We start from the raw sequence: 17,012 nt of genomic DNA on the forward strand, positions 1-17,012 counted from the left end.
AAAACAGCTCACTTAATTGGCACCCCCTTCAGAACCTTAAACTGGTGCACCGTGGCTGCAGTGCCTACCATCCACAAGATACACTACAGCAATTTGCCAAGGCTTCTTCAACAGCATCTCCCAAACCTGTGATCTCTAACACCTAGATGGACGAGGGTAGCAGGCACATAGGAACACCATCTCTCAGTTCCTCTCCAAGTCACACACCATCCTGACTTGGAAATATGTTGCTATTTATTAATCATTGCTGGGCCAAACCTTGGAATTCCCTTCCCCAGCAGCACAGTGGGATCACCTTTACCACATGGACTGCAGTGGCTCACCATGACCTTCTCGAGGACAGTTAGAGATAGACAATAAATGCTGGCCTTGCCAGTGACACCCACATCCAATGAATAATACAAAAAAATTAATTCTTCAATTTATACTCTTTGAAATAATGAAAGGAAACCTACGAAAAAGTTAAATATTTTTGAGGCATTGTTTACAAGTGTCATTACCAAATGCATTTATATCCAAGATCTCTTTCGGAAATGGTTTTTAATTGTGCTATAAATTAAAATCTTCTTACCATACACATATATAGTCCACTAAAGCTTAGCTCTTTACTTAATGCTGAGTTTTATGGAAATGATTTGAATCTGGATTAGTCTGGTACAAGAACTAGACCTTTTGTTTTAATTAGAGAATGTGACTCACCTTAATGTTCTAGTGTTGCACCTTGAAATAATTTATACATAATACATCATTTTAACATAGCGCTGTGCATTGAAACTTTGATTCATGATCCCAAGGAGCTGTGTGGAGCAAATTTATGCCAGTGATTCCCCACATAAAGACTTTTTTGATCTGAAACCTGACTTTGTGCTCATGCACTTTGTGGAAGCCAGATGCTTCCCCCTCAGAGAAAGGCAAGAATAATCAGAGAGCTAATTCCCTTAGACTTCAGCTGTCCATTTTCTGGAGACTGCTTATACAGATCTAGGAAGAACTCTTCAAGAGGAAAGAAAATCCACACCACAAAAATGGAAGAAAATAACTTAGAAAAAATGTATATATACTTTGATACATTATTATATGCCTCTTTCAATCTCATGTTACTGAAGACTTCAACCCCTTTCTTTTACATATTGCTAATGTTCAGCTCTTATACTTACTGGCAAACTACAATGAAAAATACAGAATTAGTCTGAGACTGAATGACTTGCTGTGATTTATTGAAAGTGTCTTAATTCTGATAAATGCAGCTCTGCAATTTTTGAGATATCTAGGCATATGGTTTGAAACTGATGAGCTGTGGCCCCATGTGATAGGACAGCTGAGTTGAACAGAATCCATTTCTAGATTTATGATTTCACAATTTATGTTTATTTCAAAATTTTTAAAGAACTCACAAAAATAATTAGACCCTTAAAATTTCATAAGACAGAGGACAGAACAACAGGCTGCAAATAAATTGGGTAAGTTATTGTTCCAATGGTCAAGGAACATGACTTTAAAAAAAAAGCTTTGAAGTGCTTAAAAATTGATCTTTTCAAAGGCTCAATAAAACAAAATTGGGGAAGACCTGATTCCTTTCCCAAATGGATCTAGATCGTGCCATTACAGGAGGTGTCCATTAGAAAAAAATGCAGGAACCCCCAATCTCTGCAGAACCTCATCCACGTAGCCAAAGTTTTAAAAAAACATTAAACTACTCAAGCATGAATAAGAGCTTCCATTCACAAAGCCACAGTAAAAAAAACTCATAAAACCACTCGAACATGAACAACATAAACAAATTCTAGCAAAAAAAGGCTACTGAACCGCCCAGTGAGCAGCTGTATAAATAGAACAGGCTTAAGTGCTGGAAGCAAGATAAACACACAGCACTAGCAAACACCTGCTCCTGTCAATCAAAGCAACTAGTCTAAACAACAGTCAGTTTCTTAAAGGGGAAATGATGCAGAGTCACAGAACCGAGTCTTAAAGCACGTTTTAACAAAAAGAACAGCAGGAATATGGATACCAAATTATCCAGCATGAACTGGAAGGCCATGGATATCCTATCTGAATTCCAACTGTTCAAACAAAGAATGCAGTTATGTTTTACAAACTAAGTAATTACAGAACCAGAGAAGCAAGCTCTAAAAGTACCAATAGAAATTGGGAATGATGGATTACACAGAATCAATACCTCTGGATTATCTGAAGAGGACCAGAAAGATCCCACAAAGATATGGAAAGTGCTGGAAGATCAACTCCGATTAAGAGTGAATTTTTGAATCCTACAGGCAACAGCCACAAGAATCAACAGACCAGTTCATCAGTAGATGCCGTAGTATGGACAATGAATGTGACTTCTCAGGAGCTGAGCTGTCAGAATAAATAATGGAGCTAGTGATTGTATCAACACCCATTGAAGCATTTCAGAAAGACCTCTTGGGGAAAAAGGTCACAGCATTGACGCACCTCTAGAAGATGGCAGGAAAAACAAAGCCAGTCGTTGGACAACAGCATCTGCAAGCACTCGATGCAGCCAATGGTATTGGCATGCTAACCAGTTCAAAAAGGGCAAGCAAGTTGTGTGGTAAGTGTGGTTGGTCCCACCCACGACAAAGCTGTCCTGCATTTTGAGACTTGTTCAAGGTATGCGGTGCAAAGGACACTGGGCCTGCCTATGCAGGAGTTTTGGCTCCAAAGATGCAGCCAGAAGTCACAGTCAGATACAAACAAATGGAAATTAAAGCAAAATACTGCAGATGCTAGAAATCTGAAATAAAAACAAGAAATGCTGGAAATACTCAGCAGGTCTGGCAGCATCTGTGGAGGGAGAAGCAGTGTTAACGTTTCAGGTCAGTGACCTTTCATCGGAACAAACAAATGGAAAACAGGGCAACAGCAGCAAGGAAAGTGCCAGAGACATGCTTAAATGCAAGCCGATACACAAAGTCCTCAGCGAAGCAGACCTGAGACAAGACCCAGAGGGAAGCACTTCTCAGCCAGAAGACAAACAGGTGTTCCACATCGTGAACCTGACACATCACATTGATGAGGTCAAACAACTGGAAGCTTTTGCCACTATTAACATCACGTGTCCAAAGAAAGCTGGCAAGATTGACACCGGCACTAGTGCAACTATACTACCAGTCTGAATACTCAAAGTTATGTATCGGAGCTGTTGGAAATCAGTGATACAACCGACAACTGCCAAGTTATCTGCATATAACATGTCAGTCATTCCTTGCAGTGGCACACTAACAATGCAATGGAAAGTCGGCATGGAAACCACAAACATTCTGCCTTGCAGACATGAGTGCACCAGCAGTGGCAGGACTACCAGCATGCATGAACCTTTATATCATAACTATCTATGAGAGCATTGCCAAGGAGAAATCTGCAAGAACTAGCACCCACTCGTAGATTCTGACCAGCATCAAATGGTGCAGTCTGGAAATCCAGCAACAGCACAACTAGGCTGTGCCTTCGCTTCTGCTTTCTAGAGAACCAGCAGCACCCCAACGAGCCAGAATGGACAGGTACCACCGTGAGGCCAAGTTCTCCTCCCCCAACAAGTCCTCGACCTTGAGGCCCAAGCCTTCAGACGTGGAGGATGGGGAGAGGCGAAGGACACGCAATGTCCTGGAGAGGCAGAGGAGGAATGAGTTGAAGCATTGTTAGCTCTTCGAGATGAGGTGTGGGAACTCTCCAGGAATGACAATGCCTCAAAAGTGGTCATCTTGAGAAAAGCAATGAAGTATGTTAGCAGGCTGAAGGCAGAGCAACAGAGATTGAATACAGAGAGGGAGGAACTATAGAGAGAACAGCAACAGATGAGACGCAAACTCCCTGAGCAAGAATTGTCAAACCACCGAGACAATATATGGACTTTTGAGCCTGTATATTTGTAAATTTCATAATCTCTATACCTATGCAAATAATTCTGATATCTAATGTTATGTTTTTATTTTTAGCACACAAGACTTATGTTTGGAGATAAAGGGGATGCTGTATGATTGCCTTTAAGAGTGATGTCTCTTTAAGATCTTAGTATGCTAATGAGCTAAGTAGCAGGACACAGTCATGTGACTCAGAGCCAGAGTCACTCTGCAACTGTATTACCTAGAGGCAAGTTCCGTAAATAATTAGCTCTGTACTGTATAATAGTTTAGCTGTAATAAACCTGTTTGAGATCTTCAACCAACTGGACTCCACACATATCATTTATGTTGCATCAGACAACATAAAAGAACTCATTACAACATCCCCCTGCATTTCTTGCCCAAAACATTAAATCTGTGTCCTCTAGTCCTTGTACCATCAGTTAATATAAATATAATTAGAAATCAGAAGAGATTGTGAGATGAGGGGGAAGTGGGATGTGAGAAGGAGTATTAGGTATGAGCATACAATCATCTTTGATGGATTCAGCTGCGCCACTGGCCAAGGCCTGTTACCGCTCCAGTGATGGACTGCACTGTCTCCTCCCTACCCCCACTGGTTAGGTGCAGCTGCCATTAGTTATGTGTCACCTTGTCCTGTGAGAAAAAGGAAGCGTGTCATTGAGTTAAGGGAAATGTGTTTGGGTGATGTTCCTGTCTTGATTGAATAGCTGGCAGTGTGTGCAATTTGTGAGATGTGGGCATGAGGCCTTCAGCAGTGCTAAGTGTGGGAGGATGAGGTAAAGTTATGAATATGAGTTATGAGTCCTAATTGGTAGAGATTGTTGGTAGCTGAGTGATGGAAGGGGTGTGGTGCATTGAGTAGTGTCTGGGGCTTGTAGTTCAGTTTTAAGGATTTGCCATTTGCAGATGAATTTGTTGACTTTGATCACTTGTGTGCGATCATTGAACTTCTTTGCAACAGTGTACCCAGGTCCTCGATGCTATAATGCTCGCATTGACTGCAATAGCTGTCTGGTCCCTTTGTTTTCTCAGAGTTTGTTTGGAAGGCCCCCTGGTCCCCTGAAGGTAGAGGATCTCTCTCCCCCTGTTCGCGTCCTGCACTAAGTCCTCCACTGCTACCTCTGAGAACCTCTCTGCCCTGTTATGCTATTAATCAGTGAGAAGCAGAATGTGTGTCCCAGCCTCTTCCAGCACCTGCTGCAGCCAGAATACACCTCCCCTTTAAGAGGTGCAGGCTGGCTTTAGTAATGCTTTCCTCACAAAAATGTGGGCCCCTGCTGAGTTATGCAGCCACTCAACAACAGGTTTAGCACAAGGCTGCATGCAGTGAGCATGTGAATGAGCAGGTAGCATAAAGTTTGCTTGCTGCCTGCATCAGAATGGATGGGCGTGGGTTAATTGTGCATCACAATTCCATTTTCGGGGTCTCCAATTTTGCTTTCAATGCATTTACTAGTCCAGTGGGTGGCAGTTGAATTTGTGCCAGTGTAGTCCATTGACATGTGCTGACCAATTTATGAACCAAGATGTCCGTCAATAAATCTGCTAGCAAATATTGAGGAATTTCAAATTTTGCCAACCTTTTAAATCATTGGTCAGTTTTCAGTTACCACTAATTTGACTTGGATGCAGTGTGCTCCTTTTGTCAAGTTAAGGCCTCTGTAGTGATTCAATTTTTATCCTGATCAATGGGTTTGATTAGAAATTAAATGATGCACGTCTATCTTGAGGAGATCTGTTTCCTGCTCACTAAGGATCAAGCATTGTCAGAAAAAAAATATATATTTCCTTAGTCATCAAACTAATGGGGATTAGACTTAAATATTCTAAAGCCAAAATAAAAACGGCACTGATATCAGAAACTTGTTGACAATCATTATGTCATAAACTCTCGTTAGATAAGGAAATAGTGCATGTACCTGTGGGCATTGAAACATTAAACAAATGATTCATATCTATTAAAAATGGTGAGCAGCAGCAATATTCCATTGGTATTTCACTTGTAGGTGCCGAGTGGAAGATGGGGGACTGCCCTTCCTTTCTTCAGAGGGACAGCTATGAGGCCTGAGGAATTTATGATGGGAGTTATAGGGTAGTCTATTAGCTGAGGGCCCTTCTAGCCTTGTAGTGTGAACTAATGTTACTGTGACAGTACTGGTGTAAGTAATCTCAATTCTCGTCATCACGCATGCAATTTTCCTGTGAATACCTGAGTGCCTGCCACCTGAACTGGGCATCTGTCTTGTTCCACCAATAGTTGTATTCTCACTGGCCCGTTTGTGAAGTCCAATGGCCCATTGAGCATCTTGTCAGCAGGTCAGTGGAGGAGACAGCAGGTGGGCCATCAAATGGGAGTGCTAACTAACACTGACACATAAATCTGAGGTGTGTCTAATGGATAGAGTGGCCCATTTACATTTTTGGGGAGGGGATTAGACATGTAGAGAATAGTATTTCAAATCTGGTATTAACTCCAAACAATTTACTGGTTTGCTGGTTCAAATTGCGACTGTGTTTGATAGAGCAGATAACAAAAGCAGTAGAGGAAAGTTAGTGAAGGTGAAGGAGAAACAGGTCACACCGAATAGGGTGAATGCAGCAATTCAAACACTGTTTATAGATTGGACCCCCACAGAAAATTTAGTTGCATGTTCCCAGGTCCAAGTTAAAAACTTGTAGCTTTCACGAACAGAAAACACAAAGCATGATCTGAACATATGTAATGGAAAGTGTACAATCTGCTCCTTTCTGAAATGCTAATACCCCAGCTGCAAAGCATGCTTTGGAGAGGCCCCAGCTGATAAGCTACTCAACTCTTAGCCACCTGCCAGCAAGTAAGCACAGTGGGCTCTGCCTCTATCACCACTTTTCACCTTGATGAGTTACAAATCCAGTCTCTTTAGCCTCCTCCCTCATTCCCCCGCCCCCGCCAATTCCCCTTGCCCAGGAGAAAGCTCAAGAATTCCCATGCCTCCTTTCACACTGAGTCAAAACCCATCCGCTATGAAGCACCCCCCTCCCCACACCCCTCACTTTTAAGAAAATAAACCCTTGCCCATTACATCTCCACTCCCATGGAGAAGAAAATCAGTGCTGGTCCAGTGCTACCCACACTTCCTTGACATCATTGCCCCTTTTCCTCCTCCTCCCCCCTTCACTTCATCTTTCCCTTCTTCCACTTCTCCATCTCCCATCCTCCTCCCTCTCCCTCCTATTTCTCTCCTCCCTCTCCCTCCTATTTATCCCCTCCACTCTTCCATGATGTCCTCCTCTGGGCGAGTCCAGTTACTTCCCTGCTGTCTAACCCTGCTTCACTTGAATGCTGCACTTGGCCTTGACCTCCCTGTGTAACAGTATGGGAGATGGACTAAAATTTGAAGGACAAAAAATGTACCAAATAGAAATAGCAAAAAGCCCATTATTATATATAAGCAACTTTGAAACAGTTCACCCAACCCATTACTGTGCACTGCTCTCCTGGCTAGCCTTCCACCTTGCACCGTTGGAAATTTTGAGTTTATCCAAAATTCTGCTGCCCAATCCCTAACTCACAAGTCCCATTCACTCCTGTACTTGCTGACCTATACTGGCTCCTGGACCTGCAATGCCTCAATTTTAAAATTCTCACCCTTGTTTTCAAATCTCTCCATGGTCTCAACCCTCCCTATCTCTGTTATCTCCTCCAGCCTTTACACCCTCCAAGATCTTTGTGCTCCTCCAATTCTGGCCTCTTGTCCATCCCCAGTTTTAATTGCTCCAACATCGGCAGCTATGCCTTCATCTGCCTGAGCCCTAACTCATGGAATTCTCTCCACCTCTCTGCCTCTCTTCCTTTAAGATGTTTCTTAAAGCTTACCTCTTTACTTGTCTTAATATCTCCTTATGTGGCTTGGTGTCAAATTTTGTATGATAACGCTCCTCAAGTGTTTTGAGACATCTTACTGCATTACAGATGCTAAATACAATTTTTTGTTGTTGTAGGGAAGGCTCCCCATCAGGAGCGTAAAGTTGCAAATGCAAATATTGTTATTATTGTTGAGAAGCAAAACAGAAAAAAATACAGCCAGGTAAAACTGAGAAATTCCTGTCCAACTGCCTAAGGAAATCAAAGTGAGCTTCAGGAGATAAAACTTGTTTATAGATTATATCAGCTTTTCCCCCACCTTTCACTTTCTACAGTAAAAACCCACCATCGTTGGATCTGGTAAATCTATTTCAATTAGGAAAATCCAATCCTGTTTTGTAGCAAAAATTAACATACTAATGAGACATTCATTCTTTATATCAGTGTTTCATAAAACAACTAATCACCTGTAATTCAGTTGATTAGTTGTTCCATGAAATATTGACATGTTGAATTAAAGTGCCTTGTCACTTGTTCAGTGAGACGGGAGCTATCTCTTTCAGGGCACTATGATTGCATTAATAATGCTGTCACAGTTACTCAAACTAAACAATTTTAATTGTCTCTCAATATTTCACTAGGAAATGGTACAACTGAACTAAAACTTGTGACAGCATTCTTGGAGACTCTAGCCAACAGGTCAACACCAATAAGTGCCTTTAATAGATCAGTGATTGCTTGCAGCTGGCTCAGTTTAAACTGCTCAGCAGTTATTCAACACTGCTTTTATTTCGCAGTCAGGTCGGTCTTCCAGGTGAAAGGTGTCAATTAGCCCTCCACCCTAAAAGAGGCAAAAAAATGGAACTCCAGTATTTGGTCTTCTTCAACTCAGATGCACACAACAAAATTTTAAGTCTAAATAAAAATGTCATGCCTCCCAGACATACACATTGATAGAACACAAAAAGAGATCCAATTGTATAAAGCATCAGCATATTATAGATAGGGTAGATGGGTACCCCACCTTCCAGCTAAGTTTTCATAACAATCTGTACAAATGGAACACTGCATTCTTCTTCATTTTATAAGAATAAAACAATTGAATGTAATAACAATGAAGAGACCCATTGTTTCATCACCCAGTAATGTAGAAAAGCCATGAAATATCTCATTAGCCCAGTGAACAAGATGAAAGGGAAGAAAGGCAGTATTAGAATTGTAAATACGTAGAGAGTGGTTGAAGTATGATGAGAAGATTCAAGCATGGAGGATTGAGTGTGAGTTGACAAACTAGAGTAGTTGAATTTACTTGTATTCCACAAAGATTGTAAAGCATATGCAGAGGGAAAAGGGATGGAGAATATCAGAACCATGTGGGTTGATGTGATTTGGTCTATTTACTTGTATCAATGAACTGGTTGGACCCAATGGCCTGTTTCTGTGGTGTAACTTCTCTTACTCTTCACTTCTGTCCCCTTTCCTTATTTTTCTCTTGTTTTGTTTTACATTTTGCCTTCACCTTAATTATCTTTATTTTCTTACCTCCTGCTCCTTTTCCTGTCTAGCTTATACATGGGGAGGCTGCAGGATATATTTATTTTTCAGCCTTTCCATAATACTTCTGATTGTTGGAGCCTAATGGAACAGCAAGCACTTGGTCCCACACGGAGAATCACTGACAATCCTGAACCACCAAAGTGAGAAAGGAGAAAACAAACAATTTCTGCAAACATGGCTGTACATTTAAATATAACTAATGGAAAGTATAATTATTTACCTGTACATCCAGTGATGTCACCAGAAGTATATATCTGGAGCTTCTTTTAAAGGGACACACAAGTTAAATATCAAATGTTAAGCATGTGGGTCAAAATTCATGTATTGGATAAATCATCCTGAACTACTGCATTTCAAGGCACTTCTAGCATTTAATCCTGTGCATATTCCTAACATGTAGCCACAAATTGACACTGGTATCAAGGTCCCCACTACTTCAGACAGATAAACCTTGGGTTGATTGAAGTTAAGCAGAGGTATGTCAATGCACACATAACTGGGACATGCTTCAAAAGCCAAATTTCAGTTATATTGTTATTTTTAAACATCTGAATTGTGGTCTAGATCAAATTTCAACTTTGGGTTTGTTATTCACAACAACATAAATGTAGTTGTATGCAAGGTGAGCTGATAGTGTTTTTGAAATCTTTGGTTCTCCTTTTTAATAGATTCTTCAGGAGATGATGGAGGAGATAGATTATGACCATGATGGTACAGTGTCCCTGGAAGAATGGATTCAGGGAGGAATGACAACAATCCCACTCCTTGTTCTCTTGGGTCTGGAAATGGTGAGTTTTAAATTGGTTCCTGCAGTCCTTTGGCCCTGAGATCAGTTTAGGATAAATTGTACCGAATTTGGAAATTCTCCTCTACTGAAGTCACTGACTTAGTACAGTTTACACAGTGTTAGTTCCTTTCTGATACTTTGTCCAAGTGGCCATTATTCATGGGTGAGCCTTTACAATGAATGTCAGCAGACTTTTTAACCATATGGGAGATAACAGCTATTCAGAGCTTGTTCTCACCTTGACATCTACACATACACACTTCCAGCAGGGATCCTCTGGATTTTGATCTTTCTAACCTGGAGGTACTGAGGCCAATTGTAGTACTTCTAGCACTGCTTATCTCACTGAGATCATCCAACACTGGGATGTTCCTGGTCAATGTGGCTCATCTGTTTGCTGACTGAACCCACAAAGTCATTAAGAAAACTGAGACTTTCAACATTTTCAATGCATTTTGTATTCATTGAGATGGGAAATGTGTAAAGGACAGGTAGGAAACAATAGGGGTGATTTCCCTTTTCATCTCTCAACTGTCCACAGATCATGTTTTATTAGAATTATGTTTTAACCTTTGAGGGTTTAAATGGTCAATAAAAAGACAAATGACAGGTTTTCTCATAGGTGTAAAGAAAGATAAATGTTTATGAAAGAAAATATCCGAAACTGTGCAACTGTACCCACACATGCGCATGCACACACACGAGAAAAGATAAAGATGAAAAGATAGCATGCATTTAGGTCTGGTGGCTTCACAAAAAGTTCATTGTGAAACCTTTTTTATTTTCCAGGGGAAAAAAATTGAAACAGTGCAGGCCTGTTCTTCCTTTTTTCTTGTTCCTTTGAGTGAAGCTTTGGAGACTTTCAGGAAGCGGTGGCAATGGTAGAGTCACTTGACTAGTAATCCTGAGGTCCAGGCTAATACTCTTGGGTCATGGGTTTGAATCCTACCATGGCAGATGGTGAAATTTGAATTCAATTAATAAATCTGGAATTAAAAGCTTGTCCAATGGTGACCATGAAATCCTTGTTGATTGTTGTAAAGATCCATCTGGTTAACGAATGCCCTTTAGGGAAGGAAATCTGATGTCCTTACCTGGTCTGGCCAACATGTGACTCCAGACCGACAACAATGTGGTTGACTCTTAAATGCCCTCTGAAATGGCCAAGCAAGCCACTCAGTTGTAGCTAACTGCTACGAAGTCTAAGAAAAGGAATGAAACCAGACGGCTCCTCGCACCCCCACCCCCCACCCCCCGGCATCAACCTAGGCACCGGAAACGACAATGGCAAACCCAGCCCTGTCAACCCTGCAAAGTCCTTCTCACTAACATCTGGGGGCTTGTGCCCAAATTGGGAGAGCTGTCCCACAGACTGGTTAAGTGTCATGATTGTGTTTTGTTTTTCCTCTCCTCAGGAAATATGTGGTGTGCCTCTAAGGCTGTACGAGATCAGTACTTCTTTAAGGCAGCCAGCTTCAGAAATTACCAGAAAATGCATCTTAGTTGCCCTGGATAAAGCCATACAGAGAGGGAGAACAGGGCATACAATATTGCCGTTTGACTTTGAAAACTGTTTGTTCAGAGACAGTTGCGACACAGACTGTTCTGGCCCATGAAGGAAAGAAGAGAGCTCTCCCTCAGTCTATTTAAACCCTATTTATTATTCTCTCTCAGAATTCTCAAAAGTCAAGCCAAAAAATTCTTCTAAAAAAAAAACAAAAATAGCTCTTTGTTGATCTGTTATGCTTATTGCTGGAAAGAAGAGTAACACTTCAACTGCTGAACTAGACTACTGAATCCTCTACTGTTGAAGAACCCTATTTTTGCCCCATCAGACAACTATGAAGACTTCAAGCAACCTTGGACCATTTCTACATTGGGAAGATTTCATTTCGTCAGGAGCGTAAATCTGCAAAGACTTTATTGTTATTTCTATTTTTTTTGTAGGGCAGCTAATTAAACATCAAAATACTGTTAGTTTGAGTTTATTATCATGCAGGCCCACACCTGCCAAGAATGGGGTGCAGATATTACACCACATGGACACTAAATTTTAAAATTGTTGCTGGGAAGAAAAGAAGGCCTATTACAGGGGGTTGCAAGCGCTGGACTGGAAATACATTTGCATAGTAACAGATAGTTTTTGGAAAGGACAAAGGGGCCACTCCCTGCTCCAATTTAATCCATAATGGACGTTTGATTACCAGACGTTGAAGGTGGAGAGGCTAGCATTCCAGGTTAACTGCTAAGAAGGCCAAATACACAAACAGATGTGGTCAGACCAGTTTAGTCACATGACTAACTGACTGTTGGAGTTTTCTGAATTTGAACTTGCCACAGAGAATTTGAACTCAGAAATCTGTTTGCTACTGGGCTGAAAAGACCTCTCTCCTTCTGCTCCCATTTCTTTGTCACGGAACTGAAAACCCATTGAAGATACATGAACCCCAAAAGAGAAAAGTCTCCAACAGTGAACAAGGTTTTAGAAGAATGCTGGGCCCCAATGAAAAGTAAGATGACCTACAAAAGGACTACAGTGAGCTCAAAGCACAGTGACAAGAAACTCTTCTGATATTGCCTCAAACCTCTCTACTTTATTTTTTCTTCTGCTCTTTTCTGTCTCTATTAGCATGTGCATATCACATATGCATGCTAGCGTGGGGCGTAGCGTGTATCCGTGGGTGTTAACCAAATTAGAGTTTAAGTTTTAATAAATTTCACTTTTCTTCTTTAAACCTAAGAAAGCCTGTTTATGCTAATTTCTTTGCCTGAAAATTGGAAAGTGGTGAACAAGGATTCACGAAGGGGGAGCTCAAAACACAGAGTGTTTAAAAATTAAAATCCTGTGACAATAAGTCCAGGTGAAGGCTGAAAGAGACCCCTTGACACCTTTCTCACCTGGTCGGAACAATATGTATGTGAATGTGGGAGTAAAATTCTTTAAATAAGCAATAAAGTCTTTAGATATTGTTTTATCCTAGTAATGTTTAAGATTTTAGTTTTTTCAATAAACAGTTAATTTGTTGATATCTAAAGATACCTGGTTTCGTTTACCTAATTCGGGGGTTACTAGATTGTTCAATTTGGCTACTGCTTTCTTTGATTTGGAAAGTTTAAAGATATGGCTGCATTTGGTGACAACCCAACCACGAGGTGACGTAGTATTTGCACATGCGCAAATGCAGGCTCTTCAACTGGAACATCTGCGATGTTCAGGCAGCTCCCAGGATAAAAGATGGTGCTGCTCAATTTATCACAGGAAATGCTTATGGCATTTCCAGCAACTAACCTTACATTACGTTGGATGGAAGCCCAGTAATATGCTACGATGTAATTATAGGATACTAGCTGTAATCATCAGATCCATTTAATACAAAAGGAATTTTATGATTGAATTTCCTTTGGAAGATAGTGAATTGGCACCCCGATTGATGGAGAAGAAAATCGAGCGGTATATAAAATGTCCTGCAAATTTGTTATTGTGATTCGTTTATATGACTGACCAGGACAGATTTTGTCCGAACGCAGCTACTAGCTCCCGCCCACTGGCCACTCTCCCTCCTTGTCAACTCACTTCCTCCCCCTTCTCCCCACAGGCCGCTCCCCCCCACCTCTCAGCCGCTAGCGTCAAACCTCGCTGCTCCCCCCCTCCCACTCCCCTTGTCAATTATAGAACATAGAACATAGAACAGTACAGCACAGTACAGGCCCTTCGGCCCACGATGTTGTGCCGAACCTTTAACCTACTCTAAGATCAAACTAACTCCCTACCCTTCATTCTACTATCATCCATGCACCTATCCAAGAGTCGCTTAAATGCCCCTAATGTATCTGATTCTACTACCACCGCTATCAGCGCATTTCACGCACCCACCACTCTCTGTGTAAAGAACCTACCTCTGACATCTCCCCGAAACCTTCCTCCAATCACCTTAAAATTATACCCCCTGGTGATAGCCCTTTCCACCCTGGGAAAAAGTCTCTGGCTATCCACTCTATCTATGCCTCTCATCATCTTGTACCCCTCTATCAAGTCACCTCTCATCCTTCTTCGCTCCAATGAGAAAAGCCCTAGCTCCCTCAATCTTTCTTCGTAGGACATGCCCTCCAGTCCAGGCAGCATCCTGGTAAATCTCCTCTGCACCCTCTCTAAAGCTTCCACATCCTTCCTATAATGAGGCGACCAGAACTGAACACAATATTCCAAGTGTGGTCGAACCAGGGCCTTATAGAGCTGCCGCTTAACCTCGCGGCTCTTAAACTCAATCCCCCTGTTAATGAAACCCAACACACCATACGCCTTCTTAACAACCCTATTAACTTGGGTGGCAACTTTGAGCGATCTATGGACACGGACCCCAAGATCCCTCTGTTCCTCAACACTAACAAGAATCCTGTCTGTAAGCCTGTCTTCCGCATTCAAATTCGACCTTCCAAAATGAATCACTTCACACTTTTCCAGGTTGAACTCCATCTGCCACTTCTCAGCCCAGCTCTGCATCCTGTCAATGTCCCGTTGCAACCTACAACAGCCTTCCACACTATCCACAACTCCAGCAACCTTCGTGTCATCGGCAAACTTGCTAACCCAGCCTTCCACTTCCTCATCCAAGTCATTTATAAAAATCACAAAGAGCAGAGGTCCCAGAACAAATCCTTGTGGAACACCATTGGTCACCGAGCTCCATGCTGAATACTTTCCATCTACTACCATCCTCTGACTTCTATGGGCCAGCCAATTTTGTATCCAGACAGCCAACTTTCCCTGAATCCCATGCCTCCTTACTTTCTGAATGAGCCTACCATGAGAAACCTTATCAAACGCCTTGCTAAAATCCATATACACCACATCCACTGCTCTTCCTTCATCAATGTGTTTTGTCACATCTTCATAAAATTCAATAAGGCTTGTGAGGCATGACCTGCCCCTTACAAAGCCATGCTGACTGTCTCTAATAAAACCATGCTTTTCCAAATAATCATAAATCCTGTCTCTCAGAATCCTCTCCAATAATTTGCCCACTACCGACATAAGACTGACTGGTCTATAATTCCCAGGGTTATCCCTATTCCCTTTCTTGAACAAGGGAGCAACATTTGCCACCCTCCAATCATCCGGTACTACTCCAGTGGACAGTGAAGACGCAAAGATCATCGCCAAAGGTGCAGCAATCTCTTCCCTCGCTTCCCATAATATCCTTGGGTATATCCTGTCTGGCCCCGGGGACTTATCTGTCCTCATATCATTCAAAATTTCCAGCACATCCTCCCTCTCAACCTCAACCTGTTCGAGCATATCAGCCAGTTCCACGCTGTCCTCACAAATGACCAGGTCCCTCTCACTAGTGAATACTGAAGCAAAGTATTCATTTAGGACCTCCCCTACCTCCTCCGACTCCAGGCACAAGTTCCCTCCAATATCCCTGATCGGCCCTACCCTCACTCTGACCATCCTCTTGTTCCTCACATAAGTATAGAATGCCTTGGGATTTTCCTTAATCCTCCCCGCCAAGACTTTTTCATGTCCCCTTCTAGCTCTCCTCAGTCCATTCTTCAGTTCCCTCCTGGCTACCTTGTAACCCTCTAGAGCCCTGTCTGATCTTTGCTTCCTCAACCTTAAGTAAGCTTCCTTCTTCCTCTTGACTAGCTGTTCCACATCTCTTGTCATCCAAGGTTCCTTCACCCTACCATCCCTTCCCTGCCTCATCGGGACAAACCTATCCAGCAGTCGCAGCAAGTGCTCCCTAAACAACCTCCACATTTCTGTCGTGCATTTCCCTGAGAACATCTGTTCCCAATTTATGCTCCCCAGTTCCTGCCTAATAGCATTGTAATTCCCCCTCCCCCAATTAAATATTTTCCCATCCCGTCTGCTCCTGTCCCTCTCCATGACTATAGTAAAGGTCAGGGAGTTGTGATCACTATCACCAAAATGCTCTCCCACCGATAGATCTGCTACCTGGCCTGGTTCGTTGCCAAGCACCAAGTCCAACATAGTCTCCCCTCTAGTCAGCCTATCTACATATTGAGTCAGGAAACCTTCCTGGACACACCTGACAAAAACTGCTCCATCCAAACTATTTGCACTAAGGAGGATTGTTCCCTGCTCGTGCCACCCCGCTCTCCAGTTGGTTCGTTCCCCACCACCCCCTCAGCAGCTAGTTATAGGCTGTGCTGCTTCCCTCCTCTTGGCCACTCGCTCCCACATTTGATCAGTCTCCATGCACTGCCCGAAGAAGCAAGGCGGGCCGGAAGGGGCCACGGGGTAACGTAGGAGCGAGTGGCCAAGAGGAGGGAAGGGGCATGGTCTAGAGCTAGTGGCTGGAGGGGTGGAGTGGGGAAGCGGGGAGCGAGCGGCCGGAGAGCAGGGTGGCACGAAGCGAGGAGCAATCGGCAAGGGGAGTGGGGGGGAGCATCGAGGTCTGGAGCGAGCAGCTGAGAGGAGGGAACATAGAGGCCTGGAGCAAGTTGCCGAGGGGGGAGAGCGGTTAGTGGGGTGGGTGCGAGTGACGGGGATCGAGCTCCAGCCTCAAAATCTGCCATTCAGCCGCTTCCTCCAGCTGAGTGGGAGGCTGCATACCTGATGACGCTTTATCGCGCATGCGCGTAGATGGACCAGACGCGGATATGCGATGACATAATCCCGCACATGCGCCACTTAGTTTTTAAAAAAAATTGTTTTTTTCATTCATGGGATGTGGGCGTCGCTGGCCAGGCCAGCATTTATTGCCCCTCCCTAATTGCCCTTGAGAAGGTGGTGGTGAGCTGCCTTCTTGAAGCGCTGCAGTCCATTTGGGGTCGGTATACCCACAGTGCTTTTTTATTGACTTTGTAGCGGTTAGATACAACTGAGTGGCTTGCCAGGGCATTTCAGAGGGCATGTAAGAGTCAACCACATTGCAGTGGGTCTGGAGTCACATGTAGGCCAGACCAAGTAAGG

At 42.8% G+C, this 17,012-nt stretch overlaps 1 protein-coding gene across 6 annotated transcripts in view; it reads left to right on the top strand.

The window, feature by feature from the left end:
- Positions 1-17,012, top strand: part of dgkb (diacylglycerol kinase, beta) — a 1,110,826-nt gene that overhangs the window by 323,573 nt on the left and 770,241 nt on the right. For all 6 annotated transcript variants that reach the window (XM_068051143.1, XM_068051127.1, XM_068051112.1 and 3 more), the window contains one exon: positions 9,954-10,073. In XM_068051143.1, the coding sequence (XP_067907244.1) occupies positions 9,954-10,073 (120 nt within the window). The remainder of the gene's footprint in view (positions 1-9,953; positions 10,074-17,012) is intronic.

This window comes from Heterodontus francisci, chromosome 2 (assembly GCF_036365525.1).
Source record: "Heterodontus francisci isolate sHetFra1 chromosome 2, sHetFra1.hap1, whole genome shotgun sequence".
NCBI classification, from domain to species: domain Eukaryota; kingdom Metazoa; phylum Chordata; class Chondrichthyes; order Heterodontiformes; family Heterodontidae; genus Heterodontus; species Heterodontus francisci.